At 59.0% G+C, this 19,318-nt stretch overlaps 1 protein-coding gene across 2 annotated transcripts; it reads left to right on the plus strand.

Moving 5' to 3' along the window:
- The first annotated feature begins 736 nt into the window (after positions 1 to 736).
- Positions 737 to 12,234, plus strand: PLPP2 (phospholipid phosphatase 2). 2 transcript variants are annotated; one of them, XM_038568096.1, is made up of 6 exons: positions 737 to 865; positions 7,119 to 7,270; positions 7,413 to 7,690; positions 11,182 to 11,239; positions 11,482 to 11,658; positions 11,835 to 12,234. In XM_038568096.1, exons 2-6 carry the CDS (start codon positions 7,235 to 7,237, stop codon positions 11,982 to 11,984), a joined length of 699 nt encoding a protein of 232 aa, XP_038424024.1. In that variant the 5' UTR covers positions 737 to 865; positions 7,119 to 7,234; the 3' UTR covers positions 11,985 to 12,234. The 2 variants fall into 2 exon arrangements, with proteins under 2 accessions (XP_038424024.1, XP_038424023.1); XM_038568095.1 differs by lacking the exon at positions 737 to 865 and adding an exon at positions 4,859 to 4,966.
- Positions 12,235 to 19,318: the final 7,084 nt, after the last annotated feature.

The raw sequence follows: 19,318 nt of genomic DNA on the forward strand, positions 1-19,318 counted from the left end.
CAGGAGGAGGCTCTGGGGAGAGGCTGGGGGGACGGGTGGGAGGGTTCTGGGTCAGGGCCCTGGAGGCGGGCTCGAGGCCACAGTTTATAGTTGCCTGTGGTGGCTGCACAGGGGAGGGGGCAGGAGACACTGTGTGTGTGGGGGGTGCTGCCTGGTGGGAGGGGCAGGAGGCCCTGGGGGGCAGCAGGCCCTGGGGGGCAGGAGGCCACACTGCAGGGCTGGGTGTCTGGTGTTGGGGTCAGGGGTGCGGGCGCGTGGGTGATGGCAGGGCGTCCAGACGGTCCGGGTGGAGGATTTGCTTCGGTTTCCTCGCTTCTCCAGAGGCGTCGCCCGCGGCCTCCCGCCCGCTCCCCTGCAGCAGACACCTGCGTACGCCAGTGTGTTTTTTACCCCGCGTTTGGAGATTATCTTTCATCTGTTTTTTTGCCTTCCTGTCCACGATGGGTCCCCTGTCCCATCGTGGGAAGCGTCGGCCGCTTGCCGGCTGTCACCTGCACCCTGGGATGCGAGGCCTCTTGCTCCGCAGGGCAGAGGCCTAGACGCACACCACAAAGGCTGCGTAAGCTGCGGCCGCGCACCCTGGGAACAGACCCGAGGGCTTTGGCCTTTTCTGGAGAAATCCGCCACGACTGCGCAGTGTCACCGCGTGGAGACCCAAGACGGGCCTCCCGGCTGCTTTGGAGCATTGGTCGGGGCCTCGGTGTGTCCGCGCCGCGTGGCCTTCGCAGCCACTAGGATTCCAGGTTGACTTTGAACACTTTAAATATGTTTCCTTGACTCCTGGTTTCTGTCGTTTCCTGTTTCTCCAGGCAGGACCTGCCTGTCTCCTCCGAGGGGGCCTCGGTTTTGTGTTTGGCACCAGCAGGTTGGTTGGGACGCACTTCGGTGTGGTCAACGGGGAGCCGCTCGGGCGGAGGGCTGGGGCCTTTCCGGAGGCGGGGCCGTCTTTGCCCCCCGACGTCTCCGCTGCGCCCCAGTGTCTGGCTGTGCGAGCTGGGTGCCACCCTCCCGGGAGCCCTGAGCGGCTGTTGCGCCCTGGGTGGGCCGGTCCCTGTGCTCTTGAAGTCACATCATGTATGCTCTGGTTCTAGTATTTGTACTTGGCTTTTCCATTTCTCCTGAAATTCTTCATTTTCTACCTTTTCCTGTAGAAATTAACCATTTTTTTTTGTAACCATTACCTGAATCTTCACTGTTTCTGCCGGCGCTCATTTCTAGAGCTGTGAACTGTTTTCCCCTGGATCCCGGGTCCCCGCGTCTCCAGTGTCGCTTGTTGTGTCCCGACGAGTCATTTTCGTCGCGTTGGTGTGGACGCACACAGGCCTGGCCGGGCTGTGCTGTGACTGGGGTGGCGGGGCCTGCCTTCGTGGGAACCTTGTGTGGTCCCTGCGGGAGCACGCATCTCCCCAGGAGCCCTTGAAGGAGACTCGTTACCACGTCTGTGTCGTGCCTGGGACTGAACCGGGGACTGAGTGTCCAGCCCTGGGTCAGCTGCTCACCCACAGAGGCAGAGCCGGCCTCCCAGGGAGCAGCCGGGCAGCCCGGGTGGGAGGGACACGGGGCACGGGGTTCGCGGAAGGGGCCCTAAGGCTGAAGGGCAATGGCAAGTCTCGCCCCCTCTCGGCCAGGAATGTGAGGGTGTTGGGAGGTCGCAGGAGCGGACTTGGGCTTTGGAGAGACTGGCTGGGAGTCGCTATCGGGGCAGTGCTGGTTGGGGGGTGCAGCAGGGGGAGCCCTCTCCGTGGAGAAGTAAGCAGCTCATGCTCTCTGGCCACGACTCCGTGGGCTGGGGGGCCCTGGAGCAGTGGTCGCCCTGATAACGTCAGGCTGTGGGTGTGCAATCCATCCTGATCACTAGGCCGTGTTTCCTTCAGTCTGCGCCGACTGGGTGCCTGCTGGGTGCTGGCCGCTGGCCCTGGAGCTCAGGGTGGGGGATGGGGATGATAAGCAGACACAGGAACGGTGCCAGAGCTTAGAGGAGGCCGAGGACACGGCGTGTGGGGGCAGTCGGTGGCCTGCGTGGATCCGGAATTCACTGATGCTACATTGTGACTTGAAGGGGATCCCGAGTGCCTGCTCCACCGTTTCATGGCCCCTTAACCCTCCAGCAGTGCTTCCTGAGTTGGGCTCCCAGTCAGGCAGTCGAGTACAACCTCAGGGCGGAGGTACCCTCCCGCGGACATGCAGGTGGAGAGACCGAGGCAGCAGGCCGACTCCAGGACCCTGAGCAGGGGATAAAGCCCCAAGAACTCCCAGTGTGGCCTCTCTGAGCCCCAGGAGTAGACTTGTAAGTGATCTTTACACCCACGTGGGGCTGGAACTTAGCCCTCAGGGAAGTACAGAAAGAGCCAAGAATGCTGCACTCAGGGGCACCTACTGTGTGCCAGGCGCTGTCTGCCCCCCTCCCATGCATCTCTCCCCAGTCTTCACTGTATTGGAGACAAAGGCACCGGGAGCCCATCAGGTGGACGAGAACTAAGGCCTCTTAGCCCTGAGCTCCACTCCCTGGTGGATCTAGGTGACTAACCCTAACCCTGGTGTCCAGGGGACCGGCCGGGGCTCAGTCTGCCCCTGCAGGTGCAGGAGGAGCTCTCGGGGTCTGGCTCCCAGGAGCAGGCCTCGCCAGCCTCAGGCGCGCTCTAAAGGGTTAAAGCAGACTCCAAGTATGAAGACTCCCTGAAATGTGGGGGACCCCAGCCAGCAGACGCAGGAGCCCTGACCCCAATCCTAATCCTTGCTGTCCTCTTTAGAGTTTAATCCTGACCCTGCCCAGGTATTTAGGGACAGGGTGAGATTGAGGTCAGTGGGGGAGGGCAGGTGGCCACACTGTTGCTCCGGCCACGCTTCTCCCAGCTAAACAGGCGGCGCTGCTTCCCACCCAGGGTCTCTGCCCACAGGAGCCTCCCCTGGAGATCCGGGGCCCAGCTGCAGCGCCCCCCCCCCCCCCCCCCCCGCATCATGCTCGTCCCCTCGGCGGGCTGCCCCCGGCCATCTCCCCGCCCAGCACACAGTAGGTGCTCAGTAAGGAAGCCCTGTTGAAGTCCAGTGCAGCCTTTCACATTCTCTACTTTAACTGAGGGTGGGTGGTCACCTTGAGCTTAAAGTGAGAAAAGTTCAGGAATACGGTCAGGTGACATTTATGTAGCATGCTGCTGGGTGTCCCGGATGCCGTCCGCCTGTCACTCATCAGGCAATTCTCAAAGAACCCACGATCCATTAGGGGCTGCACGAGTGAGTGAACTGATGGACGGAGGGAGCTGGAGCCTGGGACCTGCTTCCCCTGGGGTCCGTCCTGCTCCGAGTGGCGGCCAGAAAGCCAGTGAGCAGCGCCGGGCTGGAGTGGGAGAAACGCTGAAACTGGGCCCTGTGGCAGCCCCACCCCTGGCCAGACTGGAAAAACCCTCCGGCAGGGGAGTAAAGCTGAGTCTCCCGCCGCCTCCGCCTCGAGGGAGTCCAGTGACTCCTGCGGCAGGAGGAAGCTGCGTTTTTTTTTAAGGATGTGCAACCTCCCGCCGCCCCCAACTCCTTGGTGGTGCGGTTGGCAACGGGGGCGGGGGCGGGGGGGGGGGGGAGGGTGCTAGGGCTGTGCCTCCCACACCGTCTCTCCACCACACCACGGCCGGAAAATCTGGGTCCCGGAGTTTCCATGCTGGACTTTGTCATGTCCTGGGGGTGGGCTGGGTTATTTTGAGTGTGCATGTGGGGGTGTCTGGGGGCTGCTCAGGGGGGAACGTTGTCTGGGGCGCAGGGGAGATGGTCCCGGACATCCCGCCTCCCACTGCAGGCATCACAGAGCCCCCGATCTGCTGTGCACTGTCCCCCGACTCCCAGCCCAGGCTTCCTCCTGGAACCCCTGCACCCCGCAAGTGTCAGTGGGGCCGAGCTGAAGCCCCAGCGGCCTGACCTCGGTGCAGGGCCGCCTGTCTCTGGATCTGACCCCCTTATCTCTAGGAAGGGCTCAGAATCCTCCTGTTTTAGGGTCGTTGGAGGCACTGGGGTGGTGAATGTGTCTTAAGAGGTTGAGGGAGCAGGCCCTGGGCCAGGCCCCTGGGTTGAGTCCCAGCTCGCATCTCCCCCCCCTGTGACCTTGGAGGAGGGACAGTCCCTGCTGTCCTGTGTCCTGCCAGGTCAGGGCAGGGCTGATGGTGTCAGCCCAGGGTCCAGTGCCTGTGCCAGGGCCTCAGTTCTCTCTGCCTGGGCACTCCCAGGACCCGGGGGGTGGGGGGGGGGGGCGCGGGGCACAGACCTTTCAGCTGGTGGGCGACTCCTCCCCCCACCCCGTTGGCTCCTGCTGGGACAGTGGGTGTGCTGGTGCCGCAGCCTGGGGGAGGCCGGGCGGGGGAGCCCCGCAGGGGAGGGCCGCGGCCCAGGAGGGAGGCGCTGGGCCTGTGTCCTGTCCCGCCTCCCGACCCAGGTGCCCAGAGGCGCCCCGCAAGGGCCACTGCCACGGGAGGGGGGGTGGGGGGGGCGCCGAGGACGAGCTCCCCCGGGGAGGGGAGGGGGAAGGAGGGGAGGCGGGAGGGGAGGCGGGAGGGGGGCCTCCCTCTTGCTCCGGCCCCTTGTCCGACTCAGCGAGGGGGGGGGCCTGGCCCTCAGCCTGGGGGTGGAGACATGACCCCTCCGGGCTCCCCGCGGCCCCCTCCCCCCTCCCTCCCCCTCCCCTCCTTCCCCCTCCCCCTCCCCCTCCCCGCTGCGGGGCCGGGCCGGGCCGGGGCGGGGCGGGGGCAGAGTCCGCCCTCCCGAGCTGCTGCCCCGCCCGCCCGCCGCGCCCCTGCCGCCCTCCGCGCCCCGCCCCGCCCCGCCCCGCCCTGGCAGGGCCTGGCTCCGCGGCCATGTGACCCCGCGGCCTGGCCGGGGCGCGACGGGACGCGCTGGGACGGGCGTCGGGGGGCGCGGGCGGGCGGGCGGGGCGGCATGGGGCGCCGGTGGGTCTTCGTGCTGCTCGACGTGCTGTGCGTGCTGGTCGGTAAGCGCGGCCGGGGCGCGGCTGGGGCGGCTCGGGGCTCCTCGCGCGGGGACCCCCCCCCCCCGGCGCTCATCCGCGGGGCGGCGGGGGGATTCGAACCCGGTCCCGGCGGGGGACGAGGGAGGCCGGGCCGCGGGCTCCCCGGGAAGCCGGTGCCCCGGGCGTCGGGCGGCCCAAACCTGCCGGGCGGGTTTGCGGGCCGGGCTGGGGGAGGGGCGCCCCAGGGCCCAGGTCCCCGCCCCCCCGTCCCCGGGTCCCGGCACAGAGGCCGAGTGTGTGCCCCGCCGGGGGAGGGGGAGGGGGGAGGGGAGAGGAGGGGAGGGGGCCTGCACCGCCCCCCCTTCCTGTGCTCCGCCCCGGGCCAGGCCTCCCGGGAGCCTCCTGCGATGAGCCGTCCCCAGCGGGGGGAGGGGGGGCCGTGCCAGCCCCCGCCCTCTACTGAGCAACTGTCCCTTATATTTAAACGTCCGTGTGGCACCTGCTGCGTGCCAGGCACAAGCGACATTGCCCGGAATCCAGCCTCCCCCACCAAGCAGCGGGGAGGTGCGGCTGCAGACCAGAGAGGTCCAGGCACCTGCTGGGGCTCACACAGCAGCCGCAGGCCAGCGGAGACCGGGTGGGCGCAGCCCCTGGCGCGGGGTGCTGAGGCCAGGCCCACGGCTCCCAGTCTTGAGGCTTCAGCACAGAAGCAGTTGACTTTCCTCGGGTGCCGAGGAGGCGCCGAGGACAACACGGTGTATTGTGGGGGGTGATGCAAAGGCAGGGAGGTTGCGGGGGTGCCCGCTGCGAGGGCCAAACCAGAGCCCAGGCGCAGAGGCCCCAGTTCCGTGCTGGGAGCTCTGGTTCCAGCTCAGGGTGACTGAGCCCCCGAGAGAGGTGCGGGGGACAGGAGCGGGGAGGCCGACCTGGGCACCCGGGCGCCCTGCACAGCTGCAGGATGAGGCTTGAGCTGATGGCTCAGCATATTCTGGCCTGGCCCCCCCCAACCTGGAGCCCCCCCCCCCACCTCCACCCTGGCCCTCGCTCAGCAGCTGAGGGACCCTACGGAAACAGCTCCAAACGGGTGTCCCCCGCCTCATGGGCAGCACGATCAGCCTTCTGGGGACCCTCCTCTGCACCCTGGCACCAGCCCCAGCCCAGCCGCTTTGCAGGCCCGGCCCACCTCTACATCCTGGCACCACCACTGCCCCTGCCCGGTGCTCCTCCCCGCCCGCCCCGCCCTGAACTTCCTCAGTCCCCGCAAGCACCGTCTCTGTGTGCCCTACCTGACAGCCCCACAGCATCCCTGACCCCGTTGCTGTTTGCTCGGGATTCTTTACCCCGACCCTCCCACCTCCACAGGCAGCCCTCTGCGTCCCCAGACTCCGCTCTACACTTGGTCTCCTGGGAGGAGGAGCTGGCCTTGCCGCTGCCTCCTGTGGTATTCAGGCCTCAGAAGAGTCACACCCTTTTAGGTTTGTCACCTGCCCTGCTGAGGGCAAAGGGCACTCTGCGTGTGGCTGTCACTCTCAGCTCAGCAGGGCCCTAGGACCCCAGAGCGCTTCATTTTCCTGCCAGAACTTGTGGCTCCTGGAGACGTGGGACCGCGTCCCAGGACCCTGGGATCAGGACCTGAGCTGAGGGCAGGTGCTTCACCCGCTGAGCCTCCCAGGCGCCCCCCTTCTTTTCAAAGATGTTTATTGACCACCTGCCCAGGCCAAGCCCTGGGAAGGCCCCGAGGACAGCCTTGAGCATATGGCACCCCCCTCCCGTGCTCGGTGACGAGTGTCACACTGCATAAATACGTAGAGCGCCGGGGACCTGGAGAACACATGTCGTCCATGAAAGGCTGGACGGCGCGCAGGCTGGAGGGCAGTTAGGCAGAGACATGTCGGGCAGTGAGGACGCGTGCCAGGTGCCGGGGGTGGTGCTTGTGGAGTTTGTTCAGGAGCAGAAAGGGGGCTGGAGGGAAGCGGGGAGTGGGAGATGTGGGGGGCTTACGGCGGGCCCGGAAAGGTCTGGTGTTCGTCTGAGGGTGATGGGGAACCGCGAGGGGTTTTAATGGGGCAGCGCCCCCCATTTGCCGTGAGGAAGGCTCCTGCTGGCTGTCAGGTCAGTGTGGGGCGGCAGGGGGGGGAGCACCCGGACACTGGCTTCTCTCCCCTGCCCCCAGCCTCTCTGCCTTTCGCCATCCTGACGCTTGTGAATGCCCCGTACAAGCGAGGGTTCTACTGCGGGGACGACTCCATCCGATACCCGTACCGTCCAGACACCATCACACACGGGCTCATGGCCGGGGTCACCATCACGGCCACCGTTGTCCTTGTAAGGCTGGCCAGGGTGGGCGGGCGGGCGGGCTGCTGGGTGCTCTGGAGTTCCCGGGACCCCAGGGACCCCAGCCAACCCGGGGGCGGGAACCCTGCACCCTGAACCCCCCGCGGCCCTGAGCTGTCTGTCCCCTCTGCAGGTCTCGGCCGGGGAGGCCTACTTGGTGTACACTGACCGCCTCTACTCCCGCTCCGACTTCAACAACTACGTGGCCGCCGTCTACAAGGTGCTGGGGACCTTCCTGTTCGGGGCTGCGGTGAGTCAGTCTCTGACGGATCTGGCCAAGTACATGATCGGCCGGCTGCGCCCCAACTTCCTGGCGGTGTGCGACCCTGACTGGAGCCGTGTCAACTGCTCGCTGTACGTGCAGGTGGAGAAGGTGTGCAGGGGAAGCCCCGCTAACGTCACCGAGTCCAGGTGGGTGCCGGGCCAGCAGCCCCCACTCGGGGTCGTGCGGGGGCCCCAAGCCACAGCTTCCCGCTCCCCACCCCTGAGGGAGGAGGGGGCCCTGGAGCGGGACCCTCAGGAACTGGACGCCGAAGAGCGAGCTTCCTGCGGAGAAGGTTGACGAGGCGACTCCCTCACTGAGCAGAGGCTGAGGTGGGGTGAGGCCCGAGGTGGGTGGGGGGTGGCTGCGGGCCTGAGTCCTGCAGATGAGAGGGCGCGGGGGCAGGGGCTGGGCCCTCTGTCCCACTTCTGGTCTGTGCTCTCACTCTGTGATAAACTCCATTGCCATTCTTATTTTCCTTTTTAAAAGATTGAAATAAAATTCACACAGCTAAAATTCACTAATCTCGCTATTTTAACGTGTACAGTTCATTGATTTTTAGTAATTCAAAAAGTTGTGCGGCCATCCCACTGTCTTATTCCAGAATATTTTCATCGCCCTAGAAAGAAGCTCCATGTGTATTAGTCATCATTACCCAGTCGGTGCCCACCCCGCTCTTCCCCCCTCAGCCCCACTCCTGGCCCCTGCCCCCCTGGCTCCCCCCACCCCGCGGCCATTCATTGTAATTATGGATCAGGAAGGCTTTCTGCTGTTTTGCTGTTTTCTGCATATTTTCTGTTTTTATGCTGACCTTTGCGTTTCTTCCGTACTGCCACCTTTCGTTAGTTGTTGACCATGCTAAGAGTTTATGGCCATGTGGTGCCCTTATGAGATTATTTTCACAAATTATATTTTTATACATTGTATGTTCAACATCTTAGATTTATAATTACTGTTTTTTAAGATTTTACTTATTTATTCATAGAGACAGAGAGAGAGAGAGAGAGGCAGAGACACAGGCAGAGGGAGAAGCGGGCCCCATGCAGGGAGCCTGATGCGGGACTTGATCCCGGGGTGCTAGGACCATGCCCTGGACCGAAAGCAGGCGCTAAACTGCTGAGCTACCCGGGTGTCCCTGTTTTATGCAATTTTTTAAAAATTGAGGTATAGGGCAGCCCCGGTGGCTCAGTGGTTTAGCACCTGCCTCGGCCCAGGGCATGATCCTGGGGTCCTGGGATCGAGTCCCACATTGGGCTCCCTGCATGGAGCCTGCCTCTCCCTCTGCCTGTGTCTCTGCCTCTCTCTCTCTCTCTCTCTCTGTGTGTGTCTTTCATGAATGAATAAATAAAATCTTAAAAAAAATTGAGGGATAATTGGCTTATACCACTGTATTAATTTTAGGTGCACAATATAATGACTTGGCATTTGTATTTGCCTTGAAATGATCACGACGGTGAATCTAGCCAACGTTCATTCCTGTATATGCAGTTCAAATAAATTATCAGAAAACCCAGGAATCCTAAGCCACAGGTACTTCAGTGCAGAAGTCCGTATTGTGTAATTGCCTTGCTGGTGTCTCTCAGGTCGTTGTGTCAGGATTTGACTTGCTGTCTGGCACCTTTCGTTTTCCTGGAAAGACTCCCTTTTGGAATTTCTTAGAAGGCAGGTGTTTGAGCAGTGAAATCTCACTTTTTGCGTATCTGGGAATGTCTTAGTTTCTCCTTCGTTTTTAGGGGATAACTTTGCCAGGTGTGGGATTCTTGGTTCCTTTGAATGTGTCATCCCACTGCCTCTGGCTTCCAAGGCTTCTGATGCGAAACCGGCTGCTAATTGTACCCAGGGCCCTGGTCCAGGAGGGGTCTCCTGTCGCTGCTTGCACGGTTCTCCTTGGTGGTCCTTTGGCAGGTTGATTACACCGTGTCTGAGTTTCTCCTGCTGGAGCTCATCAAGCTGCTTTGGGGTGTCGATTAAGTTTTCGATAGGATTAGGGAGGTGTTCAGCTGTTATTTCTGCAGACACTGTCTGTGGCCCTGCCTGCCGCTCCCCTCTGGGCTCCCTCTGGGCCCCTACTGTGCAGGTGACTGCTGGTGGCTCTGTGCCCACCTCTGGTCCTCCCTTCCCTTTACTCTCTGCTCCTCCGATTGGATCATCTCTGTTGACTTGTGTCCGTGCTTGCGCTTTGCCTGCTCAGATCTGCTGGTGATCGTGCATTTCAGATTCAGCTCCAGAACGTCTCTGTCTGGTTCCTTTAGATGATCTCTGTCTCCGTCAGTATTCTCTAGTGAGACATCGCTTAGCTCTTTGGACAGATTTTTTTTTTAAGATTTTATTTATTTATTCATGAGAATACACAGAGAGGAGAGAGAGGCAGAGACACAGGCAGAGGGAGAAGTAGGCTCCATGCAGGGAGCCCAATGCGGGACCCGATCCCGGGTCTCCAGGATCACGCCCTGGGCTGAAGGCAGGCGCTAAACTGCTGAGCCACCGGGGCTGCCCCTTTGGACAGATTTTAAAAGGCTGTTGAAAAGTCCTTGTCCAGCAAGTCTGGTGCCTGCATGTCCGCGGGGACAGCTTCTCTTACTAGATTTTTTTCCCCTGTGCCTTGGCCACACTTTTCCCAGCCTGCCTAGTACTAATTTGGTTGAAAACCGGACATTTTTCATATTGTAGTGCAGCAACTCTGGGAATCGGATTGAACTCCCTGCCCCAGGGATTGTTGTTGGTGTTTGTTGGGGCTGTTGATTGGTTAGCGGCCTTTCTGCACTAGTTTTGTAAATTTTGTATTCTTTGTCATGTGTGGTCGTGAAGTTCTTTCTGATGACTAGTGGGTCGGTGGAGATTTTCTCAGACACCAGGCTCCAGGAGAAAGCTCTCGGGGTTACAGGTGGGCTCTGTGCGCCATGTTGGGGCCCTGCCTCGGTGCTCGCTCAGGCTTCCTGTGCGTTGTGCGCACCTGATGGGCAGGCAGAGGTGAGAGCGAAGGGCTTCCTTCTTGGGCTTCAGCCGCTGTGCATCTCCCCGGACGGCGGGGACAAGTGTTGGCTGTACATGTTTCAGAGCACTGCCCCAGCTAGCTGCTCAGCCCCGGGAGGGTGGGTCCAGCTCCGCACACCGGGTCCAAACAAGCAAGCACGGTTGTGCAGAGAGATCAGTTCTGCTCTTGGTCCGTGTGGCCTTCGTCAGTCAGGCTCTGTTCCTACCCGTGGGTTCCCTGTCTCTTCAGGAGGGCTGGCCCTTTGGAGCTTCTTAGTCTGCCACGTTCTCTTGTCCACTGATGTGCTTTTTGCTAAAACTTGAATTTACTTCTTGCCTCAAGTACCACAGATGGGAGATAACCCTGACATGTGGTGGTACCTGTTTGCTGGACACAGGTGTGTGCACTGGTTCTGAGTTGGTGGCCCTACGACATTTGTGCTAAAGGCCGTGAGCCCCACTTGGAGACTTTCTGTTGCGTGGTCAGAGAAGTGAGGAGGGGCTGTGTTTCCCCACAACCCCCCCCCCCCACCATGCTGGGTCCCAGACTACGGGCCACACAGTGGGAGGGGAGCAGAGGTGGGACTGAGCTTCCGCACCTCCGAGCCTGGGCCCTGGGCTGTCTTCTCTGTGCAGCCCTCCTGACGCCTGGCCTCTCCTTTCTCAGGCTGTCCTTCTATTCCGGACACTCCTCCTTTGGGATGTACTGCATGATGTTCTTGGCGGTGAGTCTTGTTCCTAGGGTTGGCTTTGGGACCGGACGAGTCGCTGCCTTCCCTGGGCCTCAGTCTCTCCTTCCGTAGAGGGGTGGACGGAGGTGGTGATGGATCGGGCTGACTGGTGTGCTCCTGGGAGCCGAAGGCCCCGGGCCTGCTGGCTCCTGTTCGTGGCCTCAGCTCCCGTGTGTGCCTGGATGTGGGGTGAGCCCGGCCGGCTCCCGGGCTCACTGCCGCCCTCTGGCCCGCAGCTCTACGTGCAGGCGCGGCTCTGCTGGAAGTGGGCCCGGCTTCTGCGGCCCACGGTGCAGTTCTTCCTGCTGGCCTTCGCACTCTATGTGGGCTACACCCGCGTGTCTGACCACAAGCACCACTGGAGTGATGTCCTGGTTGGCCTCCTGCAGGGGGCACTGGTGGCCGGCCTCACCGTGAGCTCCTGGGCTTGACCTTCCCCGCACCGCCCACCGCCCTGGGACCCTCGTCCTTCTCCCCCCGCGGGTCTCCCCCCACTACAGAGCCCCTTCCTCACCCCCGCTGCCTTCCCCAGGGCGGCGGGGGGGGGGCCCAGTCCCCAGCCCCCAGCAGCTCTCGCCTTCCCCCCTAGGTTCGCTACGTCTCTGACTTCTTCAAGTCCCGGCCCCCGCAGCGCTGCCTGGAGGAGGAGGAGCTGGGCCGGAAGCCTAGCCTGTCCCTGACGCTGACCCTGGGTGAGGCTGACCGCAACCACTACGGGTACCCGGTCTCCTCTTCCTGAGGGACGTCTGTGGGTCCAGCTGGGCGCTGGCCGTGCCCAGGCCCTCCCTTGGGGCGGTGACGAGGGCTCCACACAGGCTCGGGTACCCCGTGCTGGTGGCTGCTTTGCATTTGGAAGGCGGGCCTCGTGTTCTCCGCGCCCTCAGAACCCCCTTTGTTGGATTAGGGGGGCCCTGGGGGTCCAGATAGATGCTGTTTTTGTAAAGTGCAATGTATATGTGGACTTTTAGTAAAACGGAGCATTTGCTCGACGCGTGGTGTCGGCCTGTGTTCCTTACATTGTGAGCGCTGTTCCCGCATGGGGTCGCTTCCTCGTGGGGGCTCAGCTGAGCTCGGGCGCAGACAGCTGGTGGCGGTGGTGGCGGTGCTGTCGTGGGGAAACGCGGAGAGAGGATACTGCCCCGCCTCACCCCGCGTACGTCCTCGTCTGCCTGTGGACTCGCGTGCATCACGGCCAGAGTCCCCTGAGCTCCACCCCACGCCCGCGGACAGAGACCATGAGGAGGAGGCCGTGGGGACCTCTGGTCTCGTCGGTGGGTCAGAAGTACCGCTGACAGCCTGCGATGGCTGACGGTGTCCTTGTCCTTAACCTGTGCGACCCGGTGCTGTCTTGGGCCAGACTGTCCGGGTTTTGTTCTCCGACACCCCGCTGGTGTCCCAGAATTGCTTGCTGTTGTCTTGGGGGGGTCGTGCCCCTTGGATGCTGAATCGGGTCTGGAAACTGAAAGCCTTGCTGTTTGTGGCCTGGTCAAGTCAACAAGGCAGTGCAAGGGCAGCCAAGGCCTCACTGGCCTCCTCTGCTCCTCTCAGCACGGGGAGCGGCCCCGTGGCACAGCGCTCGGGGCGAGGGTCCCGTGGGCTGCGGGAGGCTCTGGCAGTTGTCTGTGCCCCGGGGAGGGCTGGGGTTGGGGACACCCTGGGTTTGAGCCAGAGTGGGGAGAGGTGCCTTCCTGGCTCTCCCCTCACGGTGGGGAGGCCTCTGCCGAGAGCCCCCCTCCCCCCAGCACAGGCCCCGCCACATGGAAACCCTGGGCACAAGTTCAGTTACAGGTAAGAGCACCATCAGGGGGGCTGAAGCCTCGCCTGCAGCGGGGCTGTGCCCGGGTCCGCTGCTGGGGAGCCTGGAGCCCCCCTGGGCGGTGGGCCAGGGGCTGGACCCCTCATCCCCCTTTCTGCTCAGGGACTACTCTCCCCCCAACTGACCGGAGCCCTGCCCTCAGATTGTCCCGTCTCGGCAGTGCCCACCTTAAACTGACGTACGTGGGGGCCCCGGGACTCCAGGTCCGGCCGTGCCCCGCGTTCCTGGCGGACTCCTGCAGCCGCAGATTCCTTGACCTGGCGCGTCCCTGCTGGGCATGCACGTGGGGCTCAGAGCAGCTCCTCGGACTCGGCTCGGGATGCCCGCTGCCCACATGCACAGACGTGAACGGCCGGAAAGTAGAATAGGGGCAGGTTCACTGCTGGAAGGAGATGGGGTGCCTGTCTGGCTCAGCTGGTTGAGCCTCTGCCTTTGGCTCAGGTCACAATCGTGGGGTCCTGGGGTCGCCCCGCACCGAGCTCCCTGCTCGTGCTTCTCCTTCTGTCCCTCCTCCTGCTTGTGATCTCTCTCTGTCAAATAAATAAATAAAATCTTTTTTTAAAAAAAATGGAAGGAGATGTGTTCAAAACCTTAGTGTAGGGTGGCCCGGATGGCCCAGCGGTTTAGCACCTGCTGTCAGCCCAGGGTGTGATCCTGGAGACCCAGGATCGAGTCCCGTGTCGGGCTCCCTGCATGGAGCCTGCTTCTCCCTCTGCCTGGGTCTCTGCTTCTCTCTGTGTGTCTGTCATGAATAAATAAATTTTTAAAAAAATCTTGAAAAAAAAAAAACCTTAGTGTAGGGGAAGCCTTCGGTAATTGGGGAAAACCGAGAGAGTGAACGCGGCGTGCACGGTGGGTCCCGCGCCCGGGAGATGCCGGGAGATGCCAGGCCTCCGGAGCTGGTCGCCTCACGGAGTTTGGCACCGCGGGATGACTGCAGAGCATACAATGACAGTGTAGTGACTTTGATTTTTTAATTAAATACGTGTAAAGCAGTTTACATATTTTTAAGTGTTAAAGTTGTATTTGTCTCCAGAAGCTGTGTTTCTCCATTCGCCTGTTCTGGCCAGGCCTCAGCACGATAATGTGCCAGAGGGCAGAGACGCAGCCTCGCAGCCTCGTAGCCCCGTGCTGGACCTAGATGGAGATGATCTCGGGGCCACCGTGACCTTGCTTTCGGGGCTGCGGCAGATGGGGAGGGGGCCCAGACGCCGTGGGGCCCAGATGCTGGACATCTGGCACTTGGCTTCACCAGAGGCATCGGGAAAGCCACCGTGAAGCTGCCCCGGGGCTGGGGAGCCTGGGCGTCCCAGGAGAAGGGACGGCAGTGACCGAGCCCTTGCTGCCCACGAGGAGGATGTACTGAGGCTCAGGCAGGGGTGTCTGTGTCAGTGAAGGGGGTGTGGGCCAGACCCCACCGGGAGCTGGGGATCAGGAGCAGGTGGGAACGACCGATTTGGGGCCCCTGTTGGCACCCACTGCCGCCCTCCCTTCCCTGGCGTGGTGACCGTGAAGGTGTCCAGGCCACCGTGATGCTTTGGGCCCAAACAGTGGAAACAGCCATGGTTGAAACCTCTGAATGCGGTTTGCCAGCCGATGAGTAAGGAGCAGGGAAAACAAGATGATGGAGGTGAGTGGGTCGTGGCAGAGGGTCTGGTTGGCCTTGGCCGTGAGAGTGCCTCTGTGCTTCACGCAGACCCCAGGGCCACAGGCCTGAGGACAGACAGTGGTGCTGGCCCGGCTCGCCTCGAGTCCTCAAAGGGCCTGGAGGTCACAGCCTCTGGTCACAGTAAGCTTCTTGCTTTACTGGAGCCTTCGCACGCTTGTCTGGGTTGGTGAGAAAAGAGCTGCAGTTTCCGGGTTCACTGGTTCTTACAGATTAGGAAAAGTTAGGACATACGGATATGCCAGGCAGAGACGCAGGGCAGCCCTCAGGTACGTGACTGTAGGGCTACACGCCTTATGGTTTCATGGAGAAAACGGTCTTTTCCTCTTTTTACAAAGGAGATTTTTCTGTTGATTCTTCTTGGAAACTCCTAGATCCTTAGCCATGGAAATACCATTTCTCATGGCCTGTTCTCAATGCTCCACATTTACCCTACTTTCTGATGTTTTTTTGACGGATGAAAAGCAGGAATTTTTTTTTGAGTTTTTTTTTTTCTTTTGAGTTTTTTAAGAGCAAAATGCTACTATGGTTTTGAGGGAAATCCTGCTTCCTTTGGTGTAGGTGCACCCTGAAGTAATTAGGAGTGAAGTTGTGTGATGTCTATGACCTACTGTCGTTCCCCATACAAAAATGTGAAGCAAATGTGGCAAAATTATAATTCTTGTAAAGTCTCTGTGTTTATGTTCATTATGTCGCTTTCAGTACTATATTTTGCAAAATTGTATATTCAAAAGGAAAATTCTGCGCAAATGAGTTTCCTACATTGAACAGTATCCATGCATTCCTTATTTCCCAAATGATTCATATTTAAGTTGCAACATCATAAAATCCTAGTTGAAAAACAAGATTATATTAATCTTTATTTATTTTTTTTAAAGATTTTATTTATTTATTCATGAGAATACACAGAGAGGAGAGAGAGAGAGAGAGAGGCAGAGACACAGGCAGAGGGAGAAGCAGGCTCCATGCAGGGAGCCCGACGTGGGACTCGATCCCAGGTCCCCAGGATCACGCCCTGAGCTGCAGGCGGCGCTAAACCGCTGAGCCACCGGGGCTGCCCTATATTAATCTTTAGTATAAATTAAATATAATTTCAGGTTAGTGTCGGTTACCACCCTGATGCAAGAAGGCAGCTTACCCCGTTTTTCAGCAGCAAGCAGTGGTGGTGACAGCCTGGTGCCCCTGTCACTCTGATCACGTAAATAGAGGGAGAAGGAGGGCAACTTTGTACTGAAACTAAAAAGCCTCTGATTTTTCTTAATCTTCTCACACACTTTCAGCAGCTGGACAGCTCCCAGGCTCCTCCAGAGCTGCGGGTCTCTAACCGTACTGGAGACCCACCAGCTCCCCAGTATCTCGGTGAGCCTTGTTTTTTTTCAAAGATTATTTATTCATTTATTCATAGAGACACACAGAGAGAGAGAGGCAGAGACACAGGCAGAGGGAGAAGCAGGCTCCATGCAGGGAGCCCGACGTGGGACTCGATCCAGGGTCTCCAGGATCATGCCCTAGGCTGCAGGCGGCACTAAACCGCTGTGCCACCGGGGCTGCCCATTGGCGAGCCTTATTTTTCACAGTTGTGATCTGTGGAAAGAAGCAACCCAGAGTGCACCTTTCATAGCCCGATTTCGAGTGAATCCATGACTTTGTATGAGAATCTGCCGCTGGTCAAAGACTGGAATTGCTGGTAACGGGCACCTGCCCTGCAAAGGCGCAGCTCCTCCCCATCACGTCTCCCAGCTCCCAGAGGACCTGCCCACCTCCCCCGGCGTCAGACACAAACGGCCACACCTGTCCAGCCACTATGTGGCAGCCCTTCCGAGGACAGAGTGGCATCCCCGGAGGCCACCTGATTCAGGTCTGGAAACCAGCCCTTGACACTGTGGAAGACCAGAGGGAATTGAGGTGACCTAAATGGAAGAAAAAAAAGCATGTTCCATTTTCATTTCAGTGTAAACAATCAAGAGACGGTATTTCTTTGGTACCCATTTGAAAACTACACCTTCCTTTCACCTGCCACAAAAGCTGCTCCGTGTATTAAACAGCTTTATTCTCCATAAGGAGCGAGGCTGCAGGGTTTCATTCACGACGTGCTCCGTGTTCAACTTCTTGTCTAGGTCTTCCTACACAAGATTGCTAAGGGGCTGTTTCTAGGGGCTCCTGAGGTTTGCTGCAGCCCGTGGAGTTCTCCCCATCATCCCTGCAGGGTGGAGAGCACACCACTCCCCGAGTCCCCTGCTTTCCGGTTCACCATGGTGCTGGAGGTGTGAAGACACTCTCCCACCTCCGGGGAGGACGGACTTTCAGCTCTGCCCCACCTCACCCTTGTGTCCACCTGCGGGAATTTGTCCGTGTCCCTGTCTCCCCCTCAGGCTGGAGAGGTGCCTGCCCTGGCCCAGGGGCCTGAAGTTGGGGATGGTCTGGCGGTGTCCTGACAGCCACGTCTAGGAGCTCTGCAGGGTTTTCCAAGCACTGCCTCAAGCCGCATAGACTTGACACCCTAGGGACATATTGGGCAGGAGATTGGTGTTATTCTTCGTCTCCTCTCTGTGGCAAACCCCAAGGCTGGGACGTGGCACAGAGTTTCTGAATATCCACCTGCACTTGCAGGAGGCACTTTAGGGGGTAAACCCATCCATGCATGCAGTGTTTGCGGGGGACCATTTGGTGCTTTGTCCAAGAATGGAAGGCACTAGTGACATGTAGCCCTTTAAGTTAATTTAAATTATAAAGTAAAAATATGGTTTATCAGCCACAGTAGTCATATTTGAAGCATAAAATAAATAGAGGGGAAGATGAAGGAAAGTTCTGCTGGTACACGGATTCTACTGAGAAGGTATCATGTGGAGGATCAATACTAAGGCTGTTCAGCTAGGGTTAAAAGTTGGGGTCAGGGTCAAGGTCATGCTAAGGGAGTGAGGACTTAGATCCACATCCTTGGTGGATGAACATCTACCTCAATTACTTGGAATTTTTCTGCATAAACAAAAATAACTGAAGGGAGAAATAGGCCGCGGTGCAGTTGGAGGGGCGCCGACTGGCCCGCATAGCCCGCAGGCCTGGCCGACACACGCCACAATGTGCACCTTCGGCAGAGTCTGTCAGGACAGATGACACGCGAGGGCACCGACGGGTCGGCCATTTAAGGAGCTTGAAACGCTACCCGTAACCACAGAGGGGTAGAGCTGGGAATCAAGAGCAGAAGGAAACCTGCAAACTGCCCCGACAGTTGAATCTTAGCACCTGCTGAGACGACAGCTGGTCACAGTGGAAGTCAAAGGTGAAAGTAAGGGGCCCCTGCAGGGCTCAGTTGAGTAGACCCCCGACTCTCGACGTCCACTCAGGGTCATGATCTTGGGGTGGGGGATGGAGCCCCATGTCAGGCTCCAGGCTGGGTGCAGTTTGCTTGAGATTCTTTCCCCCTTCCCCATCCCTCTGTCCCACCCATGCATGTGTGCTCTCTCTCAATAAATAAATCTTTTTTTTTTTTTAAAGTGAAATTCAGGGTATCTGGGTGGCTCAGTCAGTTGGGCATCTGTCTTTAGCTCAGGTCATGATGTGGGGCCCTGGGATCGAGTCCCGAGTCGGGCTTCCTGCTCAGCGAGGGGGTCAGCCTCCCCCTCTCTGTCGTCCTGCTTGTGCATGCTCTCCCTGTCTATCCTTGTCAAAGAAATAAATAAAATCTTTTTTTAAAAAGTGAAATTGGGCAGCCCGGGTGGCTCAGCGGTTTAGCACCACCTTCAGTCCAGGGTGTGGTCCTGGAGACCCGGGATCGAGTCCCCACGTCGGGCTCCCTGCATGGAGCCTGCCTCTCCCTCTGCCTGTGTCTCTGCCTCTCTCTCTCTCTCTCTCTCTCTGTGTGTGTGTGTGTGTGTGTCTCATGAATAAATAAATAAAATCTAAAATAAAATAAAATAAGTGAAATTTAAAATGCCTTGAGACCAACAAACATGACCATACAACATAGCAAGAGTTATGAGATGTGCCAAAAGCAGTATTAAAAAAGGATGTTTGGGATCCCTGGGTGGCGCAGCGGTTTGGCGCCTGCCTTTGGCCCAGGGCGCGATCCTGGAGACCCGGGATCGAATCCCACGTCCGGCTGCCTGTGTGCATGGAGCCTGCTCCTCCCTCTGCCTGTGTCTCTGCCTCTCTCTCTCTCTCTCTCTCTCTCTCTCTGTGTGACTATCATAAATAAATAAAAAATAAAAAAAAGGATGTTTATAAATGTCTGAGTTAAAAAAAAACAGCTCTCTAATAACAAACTACACCCCAGGGAACTAGAAAAGAAAAATCAGACTAAAGGAAGAGGGAAGAAAATAAGAAAGATTGGAGCAGAAATAAATGAAATAGAGAGGAGGAAAGTGGTAGAAAAGACCAACAGTATTGACAAATCTTTAGCTAGACTAAAAAATAAAAAGATGAAAGTCAAAGTCAGAAATGAAAGAGGAGATATTACACCTGATGACACATGAATAAAAATGATTGTGAGAGTCGACTATGAACCATTACACACCAGTCAAATGCTTCATCTACAAGAAATGGGTAAATTCCTAGAAACCCACAACCTATCAAGACCAAGTTATGGAGAAAC

This window comes from Canis lupus, chromosome 20 (assembly GCF_011100685.1).
Source record: "Canis lupus familiaris isolate Mischka breed German Shepherd chromosome 20, alternate assembly UU_Cfam_GSD_1.0, whole genome shotgun sequence".
In the NCBI taxonomy this organism is placed as follows: Eukaryota; Metazoa; Chordata; class Mammalia; order Carnivora; family Canidae; genus Canis; species Canis lupus.

What these genes read in the sequence shown, in the direction of transcription:
- PLPP2 (XM_038568095.1), top strand. Translation starts at nt 4,915, where the DNA reads ATGGGGCGCCGGTGGGTCTTCGTGCTGCTCGACGTGCTGTGCGTGCTG. An exon ending in ACTGCATGATGTTCTTGGCG is followed by an intron (nt 11,240 to 11,481) that starts GTGAGTCTTGTT and finishes TCTGGCCCGCAG; the next exon opens with CTCTACGTGCAGGCGCGGCT. An exon ending in CACTGGTGGCCGGCCTCACC is followed by an intron (nt 11,659 to 11,834) that starts GTGAGCTCCTGG and finishes CTTCCCCCCTAG; the next exon opens with GTTCGCTACGTCTCTGACTT.